This window comes from Olea europaea, unplaced genomic scaffold (assembly GCF_002742605.1).
Source record: "Olea europaea var. sylvestris unplaced genomic scaffold, O_europaea_v1 scaffold2969, whole genome shotgun sequence".
NCBI lineage: Eukaryota > Viridiplantae > Streptophyta > Magnoliopsida > Lamiales > Oleaceae > Olea > Olea europaea.
Genome location: NW_019248314.1, coordinates 8268 through 35078, shown reverse-complemented (window position 1 = coordinate 35078; position 26811 = coordinate 8268). Strand labels below are relative to the sequence as shown.

At 37.1% G+C, this 26811-nt stretch overlaps 1 protein-coding gene across 1 annotated transcript in view; it reads left to right on the top strand.

Moving 5' to 3' along the window:
- Nucleotides 1-10434: 10434 nt before the first annotated feature.
- The window catches only part of LOC111384668 (aspartic proteinase-like protein 2), a 23225-nt gene continuing 6848 nt past the window's right edge, over nucleotides 10435-26811 (top strand). The window contains exons 1-9 of the mRNA XM_023008984.1: nucleotides 10435-10781; nucleotides 12248-12377; nucleotides 12511-12758; nucleotides 13479-13703; nucleotides 14767-14929; nucleotides 15019-15092; nucleotides 22625-22712; nucleotides 25589-25664; nucleotides 26263-26334. Coding sequence (XP_022864752.1) covers nucleotides 10552-10781; nucleotides 12248-12377; nucleotides 12511-12758; nucleotides 13479-13703; nucleotides 14767-14929; nucleotides 15019-15092; nucleotides 22625-22712; nucleotides 25589-25664; nucleotides 26263-26334 — 1306 coding nt within the window. The 5' untranslated portion in view covers nucleotides 10435-10551. The remainder of the gene's footprint in view (nucleotides 10782-12247; nucleotides 12378-12510; nucleotides 12759-13478; nucleotides 13704-14766; nucleotides 14930-15018; nucleotides 15093-22624; nucleotides 22713-25588; nucleotides 25665-26262; nucleotides 26335-26811) is intronic.

Genomic DNA, 26811 nt, shown 5'->3' with positions numbered 1-26811 from the left:
TTAAGATGGTGACAACTGACCCTTTGATCTATTCCCACTATGTCCTCATGCTTCCAAGCGAAGACACCCAAGTTTCTTTTCAGGAAGCTTATCATCTCCTCTTTTGCTTCAGGAGGCAGTGCCTTCCCTATTCGCAAGACCTAGCTAGGGTCCTCCAAGTTGGCGGAGAAAGTTTCTAGTTCTTCCATTGGGGTTGTGTTTGGTTCAGAGTCAATTATCCGGGGATCTAACTCATCAAGATGGTGTCCTTGCTCAGGGACCTCTTCCATGTCAACGTCTTCTTCCTGTTCGGAGGTATGCCCTTGTTCAGGGGGGTCGAGCTTTCCATGTCCATACTGGCTTCATTGGCAACTTCAGTTATGATTACATTAACAGTTTGGGGTTCGGACTTTCTCAGAGAGTTCAAGTAACATGCCCTGGAGCCCATCTGGTCGCCTCAGACCGTAGCAATTCCATGTTCAGTTGGAAATTTCATACACAAGTAGTAGATGGATGTGATGGCCGAAAGATCTTTTAAAGCGGGTCTGCCCAATACTCCATGATAGGCTGATCTATGGTCTACGACTAAGAATTCCATGAAGTGTTGGGCCACTAGGGGTGCTGAACCCATCTCGATGGGCAGAGTGATCCACCTTCATGGGACGATGCTGTCTTCAGTAAATCCGAATAGTGGGTCGGTTATGGGGATCAACCTATGTTCAATTTGCATTTTGTCGAAGGTGGAGCCAAATAGTATGTTCACCAAACTTCCATTGTCGACGAGCATGCGTTTGTCCATTTTTAGCCACCACGATTCTCACAACCAATGCGTCACAATGGGGTTGTGAACTTCTTCTGCATCTTCCTGGGAGAAAGTGATTGGGGCCATCTTATTGGTCGCTTGTGACTCGTTGACAATGTAGGTAATCATTGGCGGGTCCTTTGCTTCCCTTGTGTAATTCCTTTGAGTGTTCCTGTTGTTGCCACCAATGTGAGGTCCCCCAGTGATTTTGTCGATCTCCCTGATGACTTGGCTCCCAGAGAATGGGGCCTGATCTCTCTGTCGAGACTGTCCTCGGTCCCTTGATTCTCTTCTCCAGGGTGATTGTTCTTTATGTTCTCTCTCTCCCCTGTTAGGGGAAGTGGATCTGTGAGGATATTCGCTCCTGCTGGAAGAATGTGGGTTGCTTCGATCTGGGCGTCAATTTGCGTCTCAGCATTCACTAGTATCATGCCCATAGAGTTGGTGGAAAGTGCAAAATTTTGCCCCTTCCAAGGGCCTGTTTGATCGCTTCTTCTTCTTATTATCAGCTCTTCCGGATGGTCCTGCTTCGCCAAGAGCATTCTCATATGCCAATCTGGCACTGCATTCAATGTGGCGGAAGCCAATGCCTGTCCGGAGGTGGGAGCTATTGTATGACATGCTTGAGTCCATTGCTGAGTGATAAGGTGCGCTGCAGGTCCTCGACCTACCTACATCTGAGGCGGAGGGAGTCCTTGCGCGGCACCATTTCAGTGATCAATCATTTCCTCACTGGCGATTTCTACTCTTATCATTTCCACCAGTTCGTCATAGGTGGTAGGATTCTTGTTGCGCACCGTCCCTCCAGAACAAAGTGTTCATGTTGAGGCCGTCTTTCAGAGCTAAAAGGGCTTCTCTATTAGTAACATGTTCGCAATATGTGATTTCATCTGTAAACCTGACGAGATAGCTTTTCAGCGTCTCTCCAGGGGCCTGCCTCATATCTTGCAGGCGTTGCACTAGGGCCTCTCCTTCCCTGCGTGAGAGGTATTGGTTAAAGAATGCCTTCTTCAATCTGGCCAACTCCTAATGCTCAGGGGAGGAAGTCTGTTATACCACACTTCGGCAGCTCTGCCCTGGGTTAAGTGAAAGGCTCTGCATTTCAAAGCAGGCGAGGCTCCCTTGAGGCTCATCTGTTTCATGTACTTGGTGAGGTGCTTCAACGAGTCCCCCTTTCCTTCATGCTTGGGGATCTTAGGAGGGCATGAAGTTCGTCGTCATTGGGAAGCTTCGGATCTCCCTTGAAAAAGGGAGGTTATCATCATTGTCATCGATTTCATAAGATCAACAGGGCCCATCTGACCTTCATCTTCATCTCGAATATCCTGGGGAGGTTGAGGTGCTTCTCCTCAGCTTCCCCAGTCGACTAGGTTTCTTCTGTCTCTCCTATTTTTAGGAGGAGGCGCCTGTTCTTGTTCCTGATCTTGTCGAACCGATCTTCGTACTGAGTGGGCCCTATTACTAGGGTCTTGCCATATTCAGTCGAAGACGCTTACTGACCTTTGTTCCTCATATTCTTGAGGAAAATTGTCCCCTAACTGTGGTTCTGCTGGCTGGCTTCCTTGCACACAGGATGTGGCTTTCGCGTCCACTTCTCTCTCAAGGGGGCGTTCTCTGTGCCGGCTCATATGGCTTTGGAAACAAGATACAGGGGCTTCCTGCACTGGGTAGGATTCTTGGGGTATTTGATAGCCCTGATGACCTTGGACTTGCATGAAAAGTTCATGCATTGCCATATTTTGAGTTGCGATGTCTCTCATGCCCGCCGCTATTTGAGTCATCCCTTCAGTAAGCATAGATGTTCTTGCACCTCGGCAATGCCCGTGATGGGGTCTCTGGTGAATGACATTGTTATGGAGCACCTCTTCTTCAGAGGCCTCTCCATGGGATTGTCGTCTTCATGGCTGGAATTCATTCTATCTCATTTTTCAAGGGTGATGAGAATTTGAGATATAACTCGACTTTGTTCTTTTTCAAGAACGTGCCATTTTCAAGGTAAGTCACTAGTTTTTCGGTGTTTTCTCCGGTGAAGAATGCAGAACTTTGAACGGGAAGTTTTCCACAGACGACGTCAATCTGTTGACCTCGAAAATTGAACCCTCCACGTGGCCAATCAGTAGCCACTCCACGTAATCCTCCCTACGCACAGTCAACACATGGTCAAATGCACACGGCTGGAACCAGCGGCGGCAAGTTAGGTTCAGGTGATCGGAATAGTATCAAGATTATGCAAAATAGTGGGGAGGAGAATATATATTTGCTTGCTATGGAGTGCTAAGCAGAAAGAGTTTCATTACCTTTACCTCTTGCCAAGCCTTGGGTATTTATAGGTGAGGAGAGCCGTTGGATGTGGGACACGTGTATACATCTGAACGGTATGAAGCGTCTGCTCATATGCGTCAGCAGCAACGTCTATAGAGTGGGCGGGTAGTTACTTCTTCCAAGTTGAGTTGACATAAACTTGATAGGTCACATCAACTAGCCTCATGGAGACGTCAAATCACTTTAAACCTTAGGGGCAGAAAAGATCTTGACAAAGATTACATTCTGAAATCAGCGACGGATCCTCTGGCCGAGGTCCCTGGGGTTAATTTCGCCTCGGATTCAAGGGGGCGAGGGCACTTCGATCAGTCCTACAGGATTATCTACGCCTCGTAGTGTGATAGCAGATCGTCTCCATTCGTGAAGTCACTTCGAAACCACTTCGGATGAGCGTTCCACACCTCGCGTAATGTGGTGGTGGACTTTTCGAAGTGGTTCAGTTAGAGGCGTAACAACGTGTATGATAGTTGACCCGTTACATAAATAGAGTCATGAAATACAAAGTAATGGAACTCAAAGTTGAAAAGTGATTATACTTTGCTCACTTTTGATCAAACATACATTTTATTTATACATTTTATATGATTCACAATTCATAATCACTTAACTTTTAATATAATTACTTATTTATTACTCAGCCTAGTCTGCTCATCCTTAGTCATTGTCTTAGGCCTCGACCAACTTCACCTTAGAGTGAAAGACTACATTGTGATGAAAAACTTCAAAATATTTTTGTTATAAAAAGCTTCTCCTCTCTCTCTCTCTCTCTCTCTCTCTCTCTCTCTCTCTCTCTTGCCGTGTCAGAGAATCTTGCTACTATATGTCATGAGATGATAACAAAGTAGCCGCGAATTAGTTTCACTCGCTTTCTTAATTGGTTAGTCTTCTCTTGGACCCTCGGACACCACCAACTGTTCGTGGTGAGATGAATGAATAAAGTTACAATTTTCTATTAAAAAGCTTATTTATATTGGACGCCTTAAGTTCTCCAAATGCAATTTTACCAACTCTAGAAATTTTATTGAGACTCCGTTTGAAGTAGGGATGTCAAATTTGCTCATCGGCTGGAGTGGCTCATGGCTCGACCTAAAAAAATTCGAGTCGAATCAACTCAAGGCTCGTTAAAACTGAGTCTAGGCTCGAACTAAGCCTCATTTTCAAGTGTTGGCTCGAGTCTTAGCTAGCTAGTGTGGCTCAACGGCTACGATTAAAGATAGTTGTTTTAAGCTACCTTTAAGAAGGCAACCATAGCTGTCTTTGAAAAGGCAAAAATGCAACTGCAACAAGGCAACTGTACAACTGTTTTTTTGCCTTTCGAAGGTAGTGCGAGTTGTCCTCGGGGCACAACTTAGTGGTACAAATGATAGGAGTGAGGTAGTCTCAACTTTGTTGGCAGCTGCAGTATAAGGGTTCAATTCTTGAGATATGAAATTGGACTCTTTGTGGGCACCAGAGTACAGGCAAACTCTTATTCCTTGGCTTGCTGGAGCACATCCAGCGATTTACCTCTTTCACGATGCTCTAAGGACGAGGTGGTGGGGGCCCTCAAGGTTAGGGTTCAACATTTTTTTTTTTGAAGGTAGTGCGAGCTGCCTTTAAAAGGTAAGCTGCCAAAAGCTTTCAAAGGTAGCTCCGTAGCGGCCTTTTTTTCAAGGCAGTTGTACAGCTGCCTTAAAAAAGTAAATTTTAGGGGAAAAAAAAGAATCAGTTCAGTTCGACTCGAAAAGGCTTCAGCCAAAAGCTCGAGCCGAGCCCCATTTTTGTGACCAAGCTTTGACTTGACTCAACTCAGGCAAAAAAAAGCTCGATCAGTTTTGATAGGAACCATGACCATATCGTAAATTTCGACTTGTGAGCCGGCTTGACTCTATTCGTTAATATATCTAGTTTGAAGTAAAGATGGAGAATAAATCCATTTATACATTATCGAATTATTTTTTTAGAAAATGTTCTCGTGCTAACTAAAGCGTTAAATTTGCCTTTTATATGTTGAAGAAGTCTTCAATGTTCCAATTTCCAAACTTTGGCAAGTAACTATTCGAGTTTTATGATTCTTCCTTATGACGCTGAACTGCAAAGTGCGAAAACAAAAGCAACAGATCATGCCATTTTTGTTTCCAAATTAAAATGTATATTTTCACTACGATTTTTAATTGTTGCCCCACGTTTTAGTTGTATTAAAATTTAAATGTGTCCAACATTTTTCAATTGCCACACTTATATCCTAAACTTATTTTTTTGTTGATTTTTTATCATCAATCGTTCACATCGTGTACCTGACGATAATTCCCTTCCAAAAATTCAACTAAAAATATGTAAAAATGTATTTGTATTTTATATTTTAAATAAGAAAAAAAAGTGATAGGACCCTCATTTCAATGCAAGCTACCAAATATTTGGATATAAACCATGATCAAAAGTTAAAATGTTCTAATTAATATAAGATTGAGAATTAAGACGTGACGAAAAAATGAAAAAAAATACAAGTACAATAATAAATGAACTTTGATGACCTTCAGTACAATTATATACTAGTGTATAATAGCCCCCGAGACATAGCCCAGTGGTGTAAAAGATAGGAGTGAGGTTATTTCACTCCTTGCTGGCAGTCACAGTGTCGGGGTTCGATTCCCGAGACATGGAATTTGATTTCTTGTAGCCACAGTGTATATGCAACTCTTATTTCCTGACCTGTTGGAGCACATCTCGCGATTTACTTTCCTCACAAAGTTCTAGGAGCGGGACGACGGGGAGCCCTTAAAGTTGGGGTCCAACCTTTTTTTTATATATATACTAGTGTATAATACCCTAAGAATTTTATAACAATATAATATGCTGCATATGTGATAGTTGAAGAAGCTTTAGGATTCTTTTAGCACATTTTAGAAAACTCAGAGACCTAAGTGCAAAATAGTAAAATTACCCATAACTTGGGAAATTTTTTATCAGCGTGCGGGTGATCATATTCAAAATTATTATTTGAGAGCAGTCGAGCATGATGCACTTTAGTACTATAGAAACTTTAAGGATTAAAGCAAAAATAACGAAAAAAATTTAAGAACTATAATTTGAAGTTGTGAAAATGTTATAATCATGTCTTGTAATGAGCTTATACCCAATTGTAAATATTGAGAAATATATTTCGGACAAGAAAATATCGGGTTAAGATTATTTAGTACTGAGAAGATTACTAGACGCTAAAAATCTTAAGTTGAGAAATCTTTTGCCAATTTTAAGATTGAGGGCATTAAGAAGAATTAGACTTTGAAGTGGGTTATTTAATATTTGAACTTTGTTATTTGTATACTAATTTTTGATACTTTGGTTCACACTTGCATTGTTCTCAAATGTCAATTGGATGGAAAAATTGTTTGAGATTTAAACGGTTCAATAGAATAATACTACGTGGCAAAGTGTAAACTAAAGTGTATACCATAGTGTATATGTAGCAAGGTTAGACTTTGTTTGATTCCCATTTTTTTAAATAAAATTTTCTTTCTTCTTTTCAACCTCACATTTTTCAATAAAATAATACTACACGTAAATTTAAAAAAAATTATTTTTTAACGACACATTCTCCACCAATTTACTATTTAGATATAGATTTTTTTTTCCAATTTAATGGGGCCCAAACAAGTCCTTAATCATTAAGAAACGAAAATTGTTGATCGAATGCACTCAAGAAAAGGTAGTTTCGAGGAAGCTAGGACCAAAGTTAGAGCCACAAAATGGAATCCATGCTTAACTAATATTTAGAGGAATTAATCACCTCTTTTCAAATGGAATTTATGATTAAAAAGTTGTGAATTCGATGTAATATATGGTTGAAAATGAATTTAATGAAAAATGACCTCTGAAAAATGAAGGTCAAATAGGGGCTTTGTTTCTACTTCAATTGAGAGAGATTTAAGATATATCTAAATGGTTTATTATATTATATTATTTAACTAATACAGAAATAATACTGAAACGGGAAAACTAAAAAAAAAAAAAAAAAGATTAGAATTTTCAGTTTGATAAAGTAACAAACAGGCTCTAGTCTTGGGAAAATTTCATCCTCCCAAGATTTTAAAGATAACTATTCTTAAATTAGATGAGAAGTTTAATTAAGCACAAATCAGATAATTAATATATAATAACAATATTATAAAAAGTAAATAAATTTACATATTCCCACCCACCCACCAAACCCATCCACTCCTACCCAATAAAACATTTTTCAATCCATAGTTTACAACCGGTGTCTCTCTCTCTCTCTCTTCACAATGCAACCACTCCGATGACTCTTGACGCACGCTTGCTCCGACGAGTTGGTGATCTGGTGCTCGATGACATACACCCACTCCAACGGCGCTTCTTCGTACTAGGCGATCTAGTGCATGACGGTAGCTGTCCATTTAATTTCTCCAATGGTTATGGTGGCTTCTGTGGCCGCCGGTTGTTGTGATGATTTTTTTGTGATTGTTGTGGTATGTGTGGTTATTGTGATGGTGGTTTGTGGTCGATGTGGTGATGAATTATTGTGTGGAGGAGCACTTGAAACACTTTAGGGCAGTGTTTTCTATTCTGAGGGAACATAAACTTTATGCTAAACTGTCAAAGTATGAATTTTGGGCAATCACAGATAGATTTCTGGGGTCATATCATTTCTGGAGAGGGTCTTGCTATAGATCCATCTGAAATTGAGAGCATGACTCCGCGGCCAACTCCCCCCAATGTGAAATCCTTGAGAGGGGGGGGGGGGGTTTCGGGCTTTAGTTGGTATTATAGGACACTTGTGAGAAATTCTAGAAAGATTGCTAAGCCACTGATAGACCTGTTGAAGAAGGGACAATTCAAATAGAATGAAGCTGTAGAAAAGTCTTGAACTGCTGATGGTGATGGTGAGTTGATGTTGGTGTGATGGTGACTGTAGCAACGGTGATTGCGGCAGTGGGAAGGAAGAGTGTGATCATTGTTTGGGTGTTGTGACTATTGGTTAATTTGTGACCTAAAAGATGTGTGAATGAGACTTTTAGGGGTTCGATTGCAACACAACCTTGCGCTTTTGGGCATTCGGCACTTTTGGGGACTTTTTGGGTTATTGGATATGATGGGTGGCGATGATGGTGATCCGAATGGTTGTTTTTGTGGTGTTGGTGGTGAGGTGGTAGTTTGACTGTGGAGGTGGCAGCAGAAGTGATGGTGGTGGTGTAGTTGATCGATTTGCATTTTGGGGATTTTTTTGGATTTTTGGAGGTACAAAAGGAGGTGTTGACGGTGGCGACGTCGGCTGGTGGTGGTGGTGGTGGGATTGTGGTGATGTTATGGTGTTGCGCGAAGGTGGTTGCAAGTGCCAATGGCAATGAACCAATTATTTCGTCATATGAGACCAATTATTAAACTTTGACCTTAAGATTTGATAATTTGTGAATAACAAATTTGAAAATCTGTAACTGATAATAAACTATGACCCTTAATTTTTTTGATTTGTGACCTTGAAAAAATCTATAACTTGCAAAATCTTTGATTTGTGACCAATAAATTTGACAATATGTAACCAGTAAAAAAGTTGTGACCTATAATTATGTATATGTGACCTTATTAAATTTAATTAATAAATATTTTTAATTAATTAGCTAATACCTGAATGTTGTATTTTAAAACTTGACACTTGAAAATTGAATTTGTCATACTTAAATCCTCACTTTTGAATTTTTCCCAATTATCTTCCCGTAATGAATTGAAGCCCAAATCCGTTTAACATCATAAGCCAGTTGGTCAATACTATTTACTGTGAGGGGAAATTGACATAAATGACACTTAAAACACTTTTTAACCTTCCAATTTCAAGAGCAATTTCGGATCGAGAAAAATTCAAAATCTTTTCGACTCTCCAAACTAGCCAAATGATTAAATCAAGTAGAATGCCCACTTGCCAACCCGTCTAACTTGTGAATTAAGTGCGTTTCATTGATTTGAATGTCACTGTTCGTGAAATTATATTCCCTCATCGTTAATTCTGAAGTTGATCGAATAGAGCTACCTTACATGTACTCCATTCTAGCCAACTTTTAGCCTCCTCTTTGGGGGGCTTGGAAAGCTTAGTCATTTTTTGAGATTCTCCATTATCATCATTTTAATCTAGTAAAGTAATCTTTTTTTGATTTCCTAAAATTTAAAATGTAAATAATAACTTTCCAACACATTTAAGCAATTTTACAAGTTAAATTTATTTAAAATTTCTTACCTTCTAGTTGCTTTCAAGATATCCATTGAAAACATAGAAATGTAACGACAAATAATTTGGAATTTATGAATTGAGATAAACATTTAATCTTGTTACTATAAAAACTCTTATCTATTATTTAATGCAATGAAATCATTTCTTGGGGTTTGCTCTATGGGTCATTCAATTTGATGTACACAAAAATAATGTAATGTAGCGCGAGAAGTCAATGGTCAAGGAAAATAGCTTATTTCTTGATATTCTTTATTGTGTGAGTTGGTTATTTATGAAAAAAATTTATATAATGCATTTTTTTATCAGGTTCATAGTGAAAATGCCTGCGTTTGGCTCCCATTAATTTCTATCACATTAAGGGTCCGTTTGATTGTAAAGATGGAATTGAATTGAATTGAAAACGAATTTCAAGAAATTGAATTACCTAGAAATTGTTTTTCTGAGAATTGTAAATTATTGTATTTGATTGGTATAATTTTTCACGTGGAAAATATTGAAATAAAAGTGTCTTTTGGAGTTCGTTTGACTTTGTTTTACATAAAAATTGTCAACTAAAAGGATAAACTTTACTGGTATTGGGAAAGAAATTTGTTTCTATTGCAAAAAATAAAAATAAAAAAATAAAGAAAATCCTCTATTTTTTTATATTCGTTTGACTTTATTTTATATGAAAATTGCCAATTAAAATGAAATATTTTTTTACAATAATTCTTAGAATTTGTTTTCATTTAAAAAAAACATGTACAATACAAGAAAAACCAAGAAAAGTCCGATTTTCGAGACAATCAAGAAAGACAATTCCATGAAAAAACCTATCAAATATGGCAAAAAGTGGAAGTTGGAAAACGAATTATATTTTTCATGGAATTTGGGTGTCTATCAAACAGGCCTTAACATTACATTTTTCTCTCTTTTATTTTTAACCACACAATTTTTTATAAAATATTATTACACCTAAATCGAAAAAAATTTCTTCTTTTTTAATCACTTATTTTTCAAAAAAATATTATTTCACTCATTTTGAACGCTGCAAAATGGGGGCCAAGCCGGGTAAGAATAACATTTTCATGTACAAAGAATCGAGCCGTCGAGTCAGATTGGAACTTTATCCAAATAGTTAGAAGACCAACGTGTATGAATCCAAGTCGCCGTTAATTACAGGGAATATATGATCATCCATTTATATTGTTACCCATAAACGAAGTCGAATCTTCCAATTCGTACGATGGACTCGCGCTTCTTCTGCCTATGCTTTCTGCTTCTAGTGCTCAATTTCGATCACACGGTGGTGTTGGCTAATGGCGGCGGAGCGGGAGTAATCAAAGTTAGTTACAAATTTGCCGGTTCCGAGAGGACTCTTAGTGCCCTTAGAGCTCATGATGATGTCCGTCATCTCAACATCCTCGCTGGCGTTGACCTCCCTCTCGGAGGTACCGGCCGTCCCGACGCCGTTGGGTGGGTTTTTTTGCCTTTCATTTTCCTTTTTGGTTCCATTTGTATATATTTCGTTTGTATTATGAATTTGAATATATGGGCTAGGCAGAAATTCGTACGAGTTAATGATTGGTAACTGTTTTTAACTTGGATGCCCAACTGAATTTTTTAGTGTATCAAATGCTTGTGCAAAATTGAAAATTGGATCGAATCAGTAATAGAAATTAAAACCATATCAGTCTAGAAGTTTTGATTCACAGGACCTTGTGGCCTTCTTGGTTTGGATTACGAATTTGAAAATATGGATATCGTGAAAATTTTGTGTGAGTAATTGAATACAGTATATGCTTTGTTCTATTAACTTACTGTTTGGATAACTGTTTCTATGTAATAGCAACTTCGAAATCGATCTGAAGTTTTATATTCTTGTACAGGATTGAAAATTAAATTAAAGCAGTAATAAGAATAAAATGAGATTAGGCGTAGAAATTATATAGATGTATTTATATGTGCAGCTGCCATGTTGGAGTGTGTTTGCTGAATGAGATATAATCCGTTTTGAAGTAGAGTTGTAGTTCTGCTTTACATTATGCACTAATCGCAATCAACTGCTTCTTGGGTCACTGTCGGAAGGCTAATGAGCGAAGCTCTTCATTATTTTGCATGCTGTGAAATGAATTATATTTATTTAGAGAGGACGACGAACTACTTTGATCTATGATTGCTTCCGTATGTAGTAATTAGCACCCTTGGAGGCACAGTTATGCAATCGTCTCATTATCTTCGTTCTTTAGTTTGCTTGAAGTAGAGTTGTAGTTCTGCTTTACATTATGCACTAATCGCAATCAACTGCTTCTTGGGTCACTGTCGGAAGGCTAATGAGCGAAGCTCTTCATTATTTTGCATGCTGTGAAATGAATTATATTTATTTAGAGAGGACGACGAACTACTATGATCTATGATTGCTTCCGTATGTAGTAATTAGCACCCTTGGAGGCACAGTTATGCAATCGTCTCATTATCTTCGTTCTTTAGTTTGCTTGTAAAGTTACTCTCTATTTTTTCTTTTTTTCTTTTTTTTTTTCTTTTTTCTTTTTATGTGCTTTGATGTACATACACTTTTTAATAATTCTTATTTCCATTCACTATAATAAAGCTTATAGAAATATCTATGCAAAATATATATCGGCTTATCTCATCACTACACGTATAGAGAGATTATTTCCACGGTAGACATATCATTTAATGCTGACAAACAGTAGCGAACTTGACTAATTTTGTCTGGTTTTGCATGTTCTCATATATGTGGCTGTCCGAAATGAGTGTACAGAACTTTCAATGCTAATTTAGAAGCAATGGATGAAGACATTATGTCCTTTTGAATATTCAGGAAAAAGTGTATGCATTTGAATAAATAATGAAGATCATATATAAGCGTCAACATGGTTGCAGTTGTGCTCATTTTTTGTTGTTTGTCCATTGTGCAGGCTCTACTACGCTAAAATAGGGATTGGAACCCCCTCCAAGGATTACTATGTGCAAGTTGATACAGGAAGTGACATAACATGGGTTAATTGCATCCAATGCCATGAATGCCCCAAAAGGGGCTACCATGGTGTATGATACTAATATTCTTCTTTGCTACGTTTCTTTTGTTCTTTTGATGAGATTTAATGTATTTCACAAGGATGCTTTACTTTTATTTTATTTTATTTTTTAATTTACCAGATTTGTTTTCATGTTTTGACAGATAGAACTCACCCTTTATGATCCAAAAGACTCCCTCACTGGGAAACTGATAACATGTGATCAAGAATTCTGCAAGGAGATAATCAGAACCTCTTTGTCAGGTTGCACTGGAAATTCATCTTGTTTGTATTTAGAGGTTTATGGAGATGGGAGCTATAGCATGGGCTATTTTGTAGAGGACATTGTCCAATATGATCAAGTCTCTGGTGATCTTCAGACCAAATCTGCAAATGGAAGTGTTATTTTTGGGTATGTTATAATTTAATGCTCCAATCTTTAAAATTTCAAGGAGTTCTAATAAGGGAATATTCTATGCTTTAATAAGAATTATGATGCTAATTTTTCTTCGGGTAATTGGAGTCAGCCTAACCATTCTCCCTTATACAATTGGTATGGAAGGGCCAAAAGCACCTCACGAGGCAATTTGAGTGCTAGAATTTGCAAGCATCAGCCCTGTTTTATGTTCTCTAGTGTCTTTACTGTTTTCCAAGCAGAAAATAACCAGAAATGCTGGTAAGACTACTCACCAAAAGTCCAAATCTCCACCATATATACCTAACAAAGGTACATTGTGCTGAAGTATGCGAATGCGTTTTGTTACTTAGCAAATGTTGTAAACATCAGGTTACTAAGTCTTATTAAGACATATGCTCCTGTACATATTAGTAGTATTGATTTTCTTTAGAAGATTCCATCTGAATGCCTTTACTTTAGATGGTGTTGAAAATACTATTTAAATGATATACATATGGTCTTCCTTCAATTTCTTAGGATTGTTTGCTTATATAAACTGTTGCATTGAAATTTACAAGGCTTCTATAAATGTTCCATTACCTGTCAGCACATGCTAGTCCATAAAGTAACTAGCAGAATTCTCATCTTTGTTAGCCAATTTAGCGTTCTTTGATCATTTAGAAAAATATATATTATGCTATTTCAGCAATCACCTTATGTGATGGTTTTGGGCAGATGTGGTGCCGGACAATCTGAGGATCTAGGGTCATCAGATGATGCGCTTGATGGGGTACTTGGTTTTGGAAAAACTAATTCCTCCATGCTTTCACAGCTAGCGTCTTCTGGAAGAGTAAGAAAGATGTTTGCGCATTGTTTAGATGGCGTGAATGGTGGAGGGATCTTTGCCATTGGGCATGTTGTTCAACCACAAGTGAACACAACACCACTGGTACCAAATCAGTATGTTGGATCTTTCTCTTGGTTCTAATTCTATACTCTTTCTCCTGGAAATCTGTGTATTAACTTTCTGTTACTCTTATTTTGTTTGCTTCACCTCGAAGTTTTCCTTGTTTATCATGTGCAGAAATACAGCAAGGTCTATACAAACAACGTTGGTTTGATTCAGCAATACTAGATCTTTTTGTTTATACTTTTTTCAATGGTCATCAAAAATCTGTTTGACGTTCGTTCTGGCTTCAACATTTCTTTTGATTATTGAAAGAATTTTTGATACTCCTTCCTTCCTCATGCCAATGCTTGGAATACTGCAGAGGCATAGGATATTTTCTATACTTATACGATCATACTATTTGAATTTGAGTGAACCTGATAGAGGTGAAGTGTGTAGAAAACACACTCTTAAAAATGGGCACTCAGTGTAAAGAATTCAGGGATACATTTTGAAGAAACTTGTGTAAAAATATTGCAAGGAAAGTGTCTTGCAATGGTTAATTGCTGATAGCCTGCCTTTTTATTATTTGGTTGAGTTCTTGGTACATTACTGTTTATTTACTCAGAGGAAAAATTTTCCACCATGGGATATTTGGAGTTGGAGTTGAAACAAAATTCTTTAGGAGATAAATGGAAGATTGGTATCGAAGAACAGAATAAATGAAAGGATAACATAAGAACATTGGAAATTTTGAAACCCTCTCTAGGGAATGGTATTGTTAGAGAATCATGCCATAACCTGTATTTCTGTATTTAAATAGACCTCTACGGGTTGCTTGAATTTTCCACATCTTTTTAGAACTGATTGGAGAAAACTTGGGAAATTTTGATAATTCCTCTTTTAGGCTACTTAAAAATTCTGCTGTAGTGAATAGATGTATTGCAAATTCTCCAAGTTTGTAGTGGTTCAAAAGTCAGTTTAATTTTATAGGTTCATTTTTCAATTCTAATTTGTTGCACCAGTTTCTATATGAAATGGCTCTTTATGTTCAACATTTTACCATCCTTCTAAATCACTGAGTCTTAGTTTTTAAATTTAGCTCTTAAACTAAATTATATATATAACTTGTAGGCCCCATTACAATGTCAATATGACTGCAGTTCAAGTCGGTCTGGATGTTCGGAATCTTACAACATATATATATACAGTTGGGGACAATAAAGGAGCAATAATTGATAGTGGTACTACCTTGGCATATCTACCAGAGGTGATTTATTTACCATTAGTGAAAAAGGTATATTTTGTTTTGTTGTTTCAATGAAATTAACTTTATTGCTTTAATTGAAGAGAGGTAACTCAAGTTTTGTGTTCCATATTTGTTAGATACTCTCGTGGCAGTCAGATTTGGAGCTGCGAACTCTTCATGACATATACACTTGCTTTGATTATTCAGGAAGGTATGGTTCGTAATCTGTTGATGATCTGCTAGAGGAATATGAGCTCAATTGATTTGCCTGTTAAATAATTTTTGAAGCGATTTAGAATATCCATATCTTAGGATTTACACTTCTCTCAACCTTAGTGATTGAGAAGTGGACCTGGCATCATTGAATAATTCTCTTGCACTTTAAATCCTTAAATTTTCTAACTTCAACTCTGAATTTTCTTCATGACATCTACACTTGCTTTGATTATTCAGGAAGGTATGGTTCGTAATCTGTTGATGATCTGCTAGAGGAATATGAGCTCAATTGATTTGCCTGTTAAATAATTTTTGAAGCGATTTAGAATATCCATATCTTAGGATTTACACTTCTCTCAACCTTAGTGATTGAGAAGTGGACCTGGCATCATTGAATAATTCTCTTGCACTTTAAATCCTTAAATTTTCTAACTTCAACTCTGAATTTAATAGGTATGGCTTGTCAACATATATCATTTGTTCTTTTCAAACTCTAGATCTATCCACTAGATCTTTTATTAGTATTATCTCCAGTACTATATTGGGTGGTTTTCTAATCAGTAAGAGCAAAAGCTGCTGGATCCTTAGTTATTTAGCTCTTTCACATGCACAGCATTATGGTGATCATTGATTGATGTTTGTTTTCTTTGTATGCATTGGAGGACTCCCTGATCTATATGTATTCCTTCTATTGTAAATTGTTCTTTCATAAAAATATGGTGAACTTGCTTACCATTTATTCTAACTTAGCAGATATTTTTTTTTTTTTTTCACTTTGAGCCATTTTTAGTTGGCAAACACGCTTGAAATGCTCGCCAAACTCGGAAAACATATTAACATAGTTTCCAAAATGGAATACCATGAGTAGTAAAGGATGGAAACAATGAGAGGAATGATTGTCTGATGACTGATAATCATCATGACCAGGAGGCAAAAGAACCTAGCATTTGCAGTAAATTCGATTTTTCTGACCAATTGTAGAAAACCGATTATGGAAAGACACAGAGAATATTATAATTGATAGGATTTTTATATGATTATTAGTTAAATGATTTATTTCCTTATTTAACAGATTGGAGTCTTCCTTTTTTATTCCATTCTTTGTAATATAAATAGGTCGTATTGGATGTGTAATATTCATAGAAAATAAAAAGAAGTTTTATTCTTTATGGTATCAGAACCTAGGTTGTCCTAACCTAGCACACCAATGACTGAATTTCCCGTCAATAGCCAAGAATCAATGACCTCTGAAACTTCTCGTCCTGAAGCAGAGGCCAACTCTTCCATTGGATCCAATAATCTCGAAAATTCCTCATTCCAACTCATAGTAGAAAAACTGAATGGGAGAAATTTTCGAGAATGGGCCCAATCTATAAAACTGGTCATCGACGGGAAAGGGAAATTGGGCTATCTTACCGGTGATACAAAAAGACCGACCGATGCTGTGAGTCTGCAGAAGTGGAAATCTGAGAATTCAATGGTGATAACGTGGCTCGTAAATTCCATGAAGCCTTCTATAGGGAAAACTTACCTGTTCCTTCCAACGGCCAAAGACGTGTGGGATGCCGTGAAGGAAACATACTCCGACGCCGAGGATGCATCACAGATCTTAGAACTTAAAACCCGTTTGTGGCAAACTAAGCAAGGGTCGAGGGATGTTACTGAATACTACATGGAGATGGTATCCCTATGGCAAGAACTCGACCTTAGCTTGGAGGAAGAATGGGAGTGTTCAAATGACAGTGCACGGTACAAGAAAAAGGTCGAGAATGAAAGAGTGTTTGAGTTCTTAGCTGGGCTGACTCGAGAACTCGACGATGTCAGAGGTAGGGTTCTAGGTCGACGACCACTACCTTCCACTCACGAGGTGTTCACAGAGGTCCAGCGAGAAGAATCATGGCGACAGGTCATGCTGAAGGAAATTTCTGGACTGAATAATGAAGCATCAGCCTTGAAATCACAGCTTGGGCCACCATTTTTTAAAGAAAATGGGCCGGCTAATCTTGGCCCTAGAACAGGAGGATTAAAAAGAACTGGGCCAGCATTCTTTGGGCTTGGAAATGAAATAAAAGGTGGGCCAGAAAGTGAAACAAATTTTGGACCAGAAATTAAAAATGGACAAGGAGCATTGGGCTTGTCATCTAAGGGGATAGCCGGGCGACCCAACCAAAAACAGCAGCGAGGACGGCCGTGGTATGAACATTGTCGCAAACCGGGGCACAAAGAAGACACTTGTTGGGATATTCACGGGAAACCAAAGCAGAACACAAGGGGCTGAGGATGCCAAGCCGAGACAAACATTAATCCCACTCCAAGCGCGACATTTAATTCAGAACAACTGGAGCAACTCTACCAAATTTTTTCCAGTCTCCAGACATCCAGTCAATCTTTCTCAAAATGTTCATCTAGTTCTTTAGCTCACAAAGGTAACTTTTTGAAAGCCTTAAATACTTCACGACACAAAACCCCTTGGATTATTGATTCGGGTTTGTTTGATCATATGACGGACTTATATCACTTATTCTCTTCATGCTCCACCTTTGCTGGAAACATTAAAGTAAAAATTACAGACGGCTCACTCTCATCGGTTGCAGGAAAAGGGAGTATTAAAATCTCTAAATCTTTAACACTAGAATCAGTCCTTCATGTCCCAAATTTATCCTGTAACTTATTATCTGTTAGTCAACTTACAAAAAATTCCAATTGCTCAGCTAAATTTTTCCCATCATATTGTGTCTTTCAGAACCTTTCATCGGGGAAGACGATTGGCAATGCTAAAGAGTGTGAAGGACTTTACTACTTCGAAGAAGCTGATATGAGTAAGCTAGGTCAATTTTCAAGTTGTAATTCAACGTCTGTTTCTAGGGATAGTGAAATTCTGTTATGGCACTATAAAATGGATCATCCTAGTCTACAATACTTGAAGCGTGTAGTTCCTTCTCTTTTCTTGAATAAAACATCATTTGAGCTTCAATGTGAAAATTGTGAATTTGCAAAGCATCAACGAACAAATTTTCCAAATTCCACATACAAACCATCTAAGCCATTTACCATAATTCACAGTGACTTATGGGGACCTTCTCGTGATCCTAATCGCACCCACACAAAATGGCTTTCACATTCATCGATGACCACACTCGATTATGTTGGGTTTATCTACTAAAATAAAAATCTGATGTTCGCACAGTATTCATAAATTTCCACTCTATGATTCAAACACAACTTCAAATTCTATGTATTGACAATGGCACAGAATATTTCAATACCACTTTGCAAGACTACCTGAAAAGACACGGATAGTCCATCAAAGCTCATGTGTCAACACTCTCCAACAAAATGGGATTGCTGAACGAAAAAATAGACACCTACTTGAAGTTGCTCATACTTTAATGTTCACTACAAACATGCCAAAAACATTCTGGGGAGATGTCATTCTAACATCCGCATATCTCATCAATCGAATGCCTAGTCGTACTCTCTCTTTCAACTCACCTATACAAAAATTTCAAAAGTACTATCCTACTTCTCGCCTCAGTTCAAACCTACCCTTAAGAGTGTTTGGGAGCACTGCCTTCGTACGTATTCACTCCCATCATCGAAATAAACTTGAATCACGTGCAATCAAATGTGTGTTCATTGGCTACTCACCCACTCAAAAGGGCTACAAATGCTATGACCCATCCACAAAAAAGGTATTTGTCAACCTAGATATCACCTTCTTCGAAAGAACACCCTGCTTCCAAAAACATTCCCTTCAGAGGGAGAATCAGAGTGAAGATCGGTTCTTGGATCGGGCATTCTTAAACTTTGACCTTTTTCCTTCTGAACCAACACATACCTCACCTTCTAATGTGCCATATACAGAAGGCAGCTTGAACTTAGGGAGAGATGTTGGAAAACAAAATGACAAGGATATACTAGTTTACTAAAGGAAGCCTAAATTGAAGTACAAGGAAAATCTCACACCTGAGGCACCAAGAGAGTCGGAACCGATGATAGGACCCAATGAGAACCCCTCCAATGAATCTCCAGACAATTTACCTATTGCTCTCAGGAAACAAACTAGGTCATGTACTCTCCATCCTATTTCAATATTCATATCTTATAAAACTCTATCTACAAGGTTTCGTGTTTTTACAGCTAACCTGAATGAAACAAAAATCCCAAAAAATATTCATGAGGCCCTGGAATCACCCAAATGGAGAGAAGCAGTAATGGAGGAAATGAGAGCTTTAAAGAAGAATGGAACATGGGAAATGGAAAACTTACCGAAAGGAAAGAAAACTGTGGGATGCAAATGGGTATTTAATGTGAAATACAAAGCTGATAGGACTACAGAGCGCTACAAAGCTCGTCTAGTCGCCAAAGGATATACTCAAACTTATGGCATCGACTACACAGAAACATTTGCACAAGTAGCAAAACTAAATACAGTCAGAGTTCTGTTGTCATTAGCCGTTAATTTAGATTGGCCACTTCAACAGCTGGACATCAAGAATGCATTCCTGAATGGAGAGCTAGAAGAAGAAGTATTCATGACAATACCACCAGGGTTCAACAAAGGAGATGAAGAAAAACAATTATGTAGACTCAAGAAATCCCTATATGGTCTCAAACAATCACCAAGAACTTGGTTCGATAGATTTGCAAAAGTATTAAAAAACAAGGATATCAGCAAGGGCAATCAGATCATACCATGTTCTTCCAACAGTCTAAAGATGGGGCAAAAATAATTCTAATTGTATAGGTTGATGATATCATCTTAACTGGGGACAACACAGCTGAAATGGAAAGACTAAAGAAATGCTTAGCCACCAAATTTGAAGTGAAGGACCTAGGACAGATGCGATACTTCTTAGAAATGGAGATTGTAAGATCAAAGAAGGGTATTAGTGTTTCTCAAAGAAAATATATTCTGGATCCATTAACTGAAACTGGGATGCTAGGATGCAAAACAAGCGACACACCTATTGAGGCTGGAAAAATAACGAAGGACTTTGGTAACTCCATGGAAATAGACAAATACCAAAGACTTGTTGGGAAGTTGATCTACCTATCACACACTAGACCTGACATTGCCTTCGCAGTCAGCATGGTAAGTCAACATATGCACTCTCCCAAAGAAGCCCACCTGGAGGCTGTGTACAAAATATTGAGATATTTAAAAGGCAATCTCGGGAAAGGACTGTTCTTCGAAAAAAATAAAAGAAAGGGAGTAGAGATATTCACAGACGCAGATTGGGCTTGATCAACGGAAGACAGAAGATCTACTACTGGCTACTATACTTTTCTCTGGGGAAATTTGGTAATTTGGAGAAGTAAGAAACAGAATGTAGTGGTGAGAAATAGTGCTGAAACTGAATTTAGAGCTGTCGCACAAGGAATATGTGAAGGATTATGGATAAAGTAACTCTTAGAAGAACTAAACATCAAGGTTGAGCTTCCAATCAAACTCTATTGTGATAACAAAGCAGCCATCAATATTTCTCTCAATCCAGTACAACATGACAGAACTAAACATGTAGAAGGAGACAGACATTTTATCAAAGAGAAAGTGAAAGATGGAATTATCTGTATGACATATGTCCCTACAAAGGAGCAAACTGCGGATATCTTCACTAAAGGACTACCAAAACAAGTTTTTGATACCTTCAGCTGCAAGTTGAACTTGATTAACATCTATGGTTCAACTTGAGGGGGAGTATAGAAAACCGATTATGGAAAGACACATAGAATATTATAATTGATATGATTGTTATAGGATTATTAGTTAGATGATTTATTTCCTTATTTAACAGATTGGAGTCTTTCTTTTTTATTCCATTCTTTGTAATATAAATAGGTCGTATTGGATGTGTAATATTCATAGAAAATAAAAAGAAGTTTTATTCTTCACCAATACATTTTCTTAGCTCTACTACAGTATTACTCAGCTTAACTATAAGTGATATGAATACTAGAGTATATGATCTTTATTTTTATTTTTGTGTTCAGTGAAGAATGCCTTCATATAAAAATAAAAAAATACAACTATGCCTTAAAGTAAAAGCATAAAACTGATTTGTGTTGCCCATACCCCGTTTTAAGTATGCAAACTTACAAATTGTTCCGCACTAGAACTTATATCAACTTTATCGTTAATATCATTCATATTTTTGCCCTTTTCCTTTCTTTATTCCTCTTTTAATTGTTACAACCTTTTGACCTCTTGAATTTTCCCTTTTGTAAACCGACTGCTTGCCTTTATTGTTACCAAGTCACTTACTGAATGTTCACAAGTTTCTGCCTAGTTTTCTGAACATTATCCATATGACATGCTTATTGGTTCGGCCACACCCTACTATGTTTTACTGCAACAGGGAAGATAATTAGTGTTTGAAGTGGAAGGAGGGATGTTTTAGCATAACAGGGCCCTTCTGCAACTTGCTTGTTTGATTGGCTTATTACATTCCAAGAAGCTCCAAGGAGGAACTTGTTAAGGATTAGGAAGCTAGGCTTTGGGGAAATTGAATGTCATAGGTCCTGGATTTATCATGTTTTTCTTGATGAACAATTTTGAGAACTATCCGTGACTAGTGAACCTCAGTTCTGCACAATGTTACACAATACAGTCAATAATTTTGGCCTTTTTACCTAGTTTTTAAATATGTGTTGGATTTTATGCGCAATATTAAAAAGATGAAAAACGAAAATCAATACAAGAATTTTATGTGGTTCGGCGATGTGCCTACGTCCACGAGAGCGAAGCGGAGATTTCTTTATTCAGTTGTGAAAAATAGGGTTACAACATAATATTTATACTAACCCTAGCCTGGGCCCATATAAAACTTTAAGGCCCGTACAGAAAATACCCCTGTACCGTACCGCGGGGACGTTGCCCCCGCACCCCCAACCCATTCAGCGTCTCTAACAACCAAACAGTGAATTAAATCCATGCCAACATCGGCCCATTTGATCCAGGGTCTGTGTTCTATTCTATATAAGTCACATGCACAACAATATGGCAGCTTCACTGTCTAATGCTATCAAGGGAAACTGAAGTCAAATAAGAAAAATGGATTCCTCCCAAATTTGTTTGTAATAACTGGGCTGAGATAGATGCATGTTATTCTCATGTTTTTGCCATTTGTAGTCACTAACGAAACCAATAATTCAACTCAATTCGTCCTTCAGAAAATATTTGGTTTATTATGAATACACTGAATAGCATATCTAGTAACTTGAAATTGTTTTTCTGTTTCTTGTTCAACCTAGACTAGATTCTGTAAACAACAATTTATATAAGGTCATTTTTGCTTTGGTCACTGGAAAATGGCAGTAACATTTTACTGGTTTCATTTAAGAAAATGCATTCTCTTGACTGCCTGATTTGGCATTGCCCTTCGACTTTACTTCCTTGAAGTACACTCATTTATTTTGGTCATTTGCATGTATCTCCATTCTGACTTGTATGCTTGCTGAAGTTTCTGGAAATACTAGGAAACCAGGTAATCAACACGGTTTAACTTTTGTTCCTATCTGCTGCAGCGTTGATGATGCGTTTCCCCCTGTCACTTTTCATTTTGAAAATTCGCTTCATCTGAAGGTTTATCCTAGCGAATATTTGTTCCCTTTTGTAAGTACATTCTGTTATTTAGCATGGTTTTTTTTTGCATTATCCGTTATTGCTCTAATCACGTTTTGTCTTGAAACTTTTTTTATTTTACGTGTGGTTAAAATGTTGGGTCACGATATGAGAAAGCTATTATGAGCTGGTAAAGTATGGATTTTTTTATTTATTTATTTTTTCTTTTGCAGCTTCCACCTCATGTCATGCATAATCACTTTGTTGAATAAATGAGCTCCATAATTTCTGAAATTACTTCTGTTTCCTCTCTAGGTCTTTCTAGCATCAGTATTGGTCCTCAATTCATAGGGCTTAGGATGTAAACTTGTGATGATACTACAAGTCAGGGATGCTTGCTTCGATTAATTATTTGTGCAGCAATAATTAAATGAAGTGAGAAGCTTCTTTACAATGAAATACCATGATAATACAAGCTTATAGAAATTTCCTGTTCATCAATGCTGTTACATGTTATAAGAAGCCTGCACCGTCACATATAATTTGAGATATTAGGTTTAATTTAGAAGCCTTCACTGGCTCTCATGAATATTTAGTCATTGATTAAAAACTGCCTCGTTCTCATTTAATAGAAGTTTGTAGAAATTTAGCAGAAGAACATTGTTTTTTGCATTACTTACTAATTGTTGAAAGTGGTATTTAGAGATAAACTTGGCTTTCAGAAAACATTTCTGTTTTCGTTAATCAATTGTTGCTACCCTTTTCATTTATCAGTATTGGCTGGTGAAGAGTAGTCAATTTTGGAAGTAGCCTATGTATTATCAAATATTGTTATACTGTGTTCTCATGTTAGCACTTGGTGATCTATTTATATGAACAGAAATAAAAGTTAGAATTGAGTTCCTCTAAACTCCAATGAATAACTTCTAAGGCACTTCTTGTGCATCACGCCCCCTACTCTAGGGGAAGTATAATTCAATATATTTATTGTCTATTGGTTCATGAAAGCAGAGCAACACTAGAAAATTGCCTCGGTCACTGTGCAATGTCTCTTGGTTCTTTGGATAAGTAGTCTTCAAGCCCATCCTTGTTAGGAAGCAGTGGTGTGTCAGTTGACTATTTTAGTTTTCTTTGGCTTTTGTGAAAGGGACAGTTCAGTATATTTGTGATTATGGAGAAATATTGGGGTGGCATCTAATTGTTGCCTACTTTCTGTATGTTTGGCATATTTAATGGTTTTGATAGGTCCAAATGTAGTGTCAACTTGTAAGAAAAATCTCTGACCCTTGAATCCCCAGTTTACTTGGGCTCGGAAAAGAAGGGTTATTTAAGTTTCTCCTATGATCTTAGACACTATTTTCTGATGGATAGAAAATATTTTCAGATAGCTTGTTGAGAATTTGGGATCATCTAATCTGATGCATCTTCTATCCCAAGTCCTGGTATTCTTAATTATTCTGCTATAATCATCCTCTGGAAAATCCTCAAATTCGGTCTCTCATCCTTTCTCTCTCAGGGCTCTCCCTAAACATATTTTTTTCACCTCTACTTGATTCTATACAACCAGCTCTTTAACATCCCTTCTTTACAGATTGTAACAGCAAATGAATCGGTAATATAAAGAAGAATCTGATACCTGCTTTTGCCGTTACCAAGTTATAACTTCCTAGAAAACTGATAGCATTTTCATCATATTCATAATTCCATCAAAAGGTTTAGGTACCATTTCTCTCTGATATTATATACGAGTATATTGAGTTACGCTGACACTTACACTATCATCATCACACAACTACTTACGAGAAAATTCAAGAAACCTATAACTGCAGAGATCAATTTAGTTAATTGTATGTACACTTTATGGTCTTGCATTTTGTTCATGCTCATTCTCAAAACCTGAGCCATATTGAACTGGTTATTGCAAATCGTGATGCATTGGCCTGTGAGTATTGGTGAATAACATTCTGGATACTTCTCACTTGTGGAAAATCTCGGGGATTACCTGCAGCTGTTTGGTGTCAGTTATACGTTTAGTTAAACTTGATTAATAAAGCAAGACACTTATGTGGAATATATTAATTCAATTCTTATTTCAGTTTGACGTGAACTTCAAAACTGAACCAGAAAATGACTGCTTTAACTGTTATGGGATGGTTAAAAACAATGATGCATGGACATTCCTACGATGCAGCATGTGCATGTCCAATACGTATTAGGACACTCCATGGCATGGGTCCCACACACCACATCCCTGTCCTATTTATTATATGTTTTTAATTTCTAACGATACTTTAGGGACATTCTTCGGGCAAATGTTCAACATGGCATGTTCCGTATCCAATATATTTAAGATTTTAAAGAAATTAGATTGACGTTTCCCTGGCATGCCTATTCCCTACTTTCTAGAAAAATCATATGTCGCTCTATGTTGTGTGGTCTATGTGTCGTGTTTCTATGCAACTTATATTAAAAATATGCTAGAGGGTTTTCAACATAATACCGCGGAAAATTGTGCAAATGGTAATTCACAGATTATTTTTAACTATGTGTGAAAACTACATGGTTGAAATCTCTCGCTACCACCAACATGAGAGAGTTCCAAGACAAAATTCAGTTTAGCTTACATTACAAGCTTCTCTATTTTCTTTTCTTTTCTTTTTTTTTTTTTTGGAGAGTTCTATTTATTTGGTCGTTTCCTCTGCACCATAGCCCAAGTGCAGTGGAATTCTGTATTATTTCTTCCTTTTGACAGAAGGGAAAGGCTATTTGAGAGAGAAAATAAGTTCAGGTTATGTTGGAAATTACATCACCAATGTTTTTCTAGTATTTCTTGTCTTGCAAAATATCTGTGCTCTCTCTCTTTCTCTCTCTCTTCCCACATCATCAAAGCTTATGCCTCAAATCTGTACAATTTTAATTTTTGACAGGAAGACTTGATGTGTCTTGGTTTTCAAAATAGTGGACTGCAATCCCAAGATAAACAGAACATTACTCTTTTAGGAGGTATGCATGTGATTTTTCCGGCTACTACTTTTAATTCTGATTAATTATCAAATTGTTGAAGTACTTGATTAGATTGCTGCTTCTCTTCCTTTCCCTTTTCTAGCCCCTGCTCTCTTAATTCAGATGGCATTTTGACATTAAAACTTGTGTTGGGCTATTACTTTTCAATTTCTTTAGCAACTAATAATTGGTACCTAGAGCCAACATTGATGATACTTTATTATTTAACCAAACTGTTCAATATCTCCCAGGTTTTCTGAATCGCACTCATTTATTTCTGGATCACTTTTAACTGATATCTGATTGGATTTAGGAGAGCATCCATTTTGTCAATTAGGGGTCATGGCGTTGCTCATGAGGCTATAGCAAAATGAGCAGAAATGTAAAAAATTTGACCCTGAAAAGAACAGAAGCAACATTATAGTTAATCAATTTTAAGTGCCATACCTTGTTAATATGAGATTATGTACCTTTTGAAGGAAGCCTATACGATATTTTTCTGTCATCATCTAATTTTGGATTTTTTTGGTCTGATGAACATATCATTTGATAGCCTTATGCTTCTTTAGTCTAATTTCAGTTCAATGTATGTTTACAGATTTGGTTCTTTCAAATAAGCTGGTGCTTTATGATCTTGAAAACCAAACAATTGGATGGACTGAATATAACTGTAAGTATACAAGCATGTGCATACATTTGATGGGATTGTGCATCTACATTCTGATGCAAATGCAACAATAATAGTCAATGTCCTTGTCTTCACTTTCCTGCTAGATTCCAAACTGGCGGGTTGATTTGAAGTTGTTCTACTTGTCAATATATTTATCTGTTTTTAAATTTGCATCAACATGCTTGGCTGATCCAAGATGGAATGTAACATGGAAAATGTTGACCACGGATTGCTTATAGAAATCCCTAAATTTCCAGAAACTTGTTACTAAAGCCTTTTCCATTAAACTAAAACCAAACCAACTAAAAATCCCATCCTAGAGACTAATTCCTAGGTTCCATTTGGTCGCTGCCACTGTCACTGTCACTGTCACACTCGTATACAACTTTTCCCATTCTCCAAAATCAAAAAATTAAGTAACTTAAATTATATATGTCTGACTGCCAGAGGTCTATTATGGATCCTTGTAAAACTCTT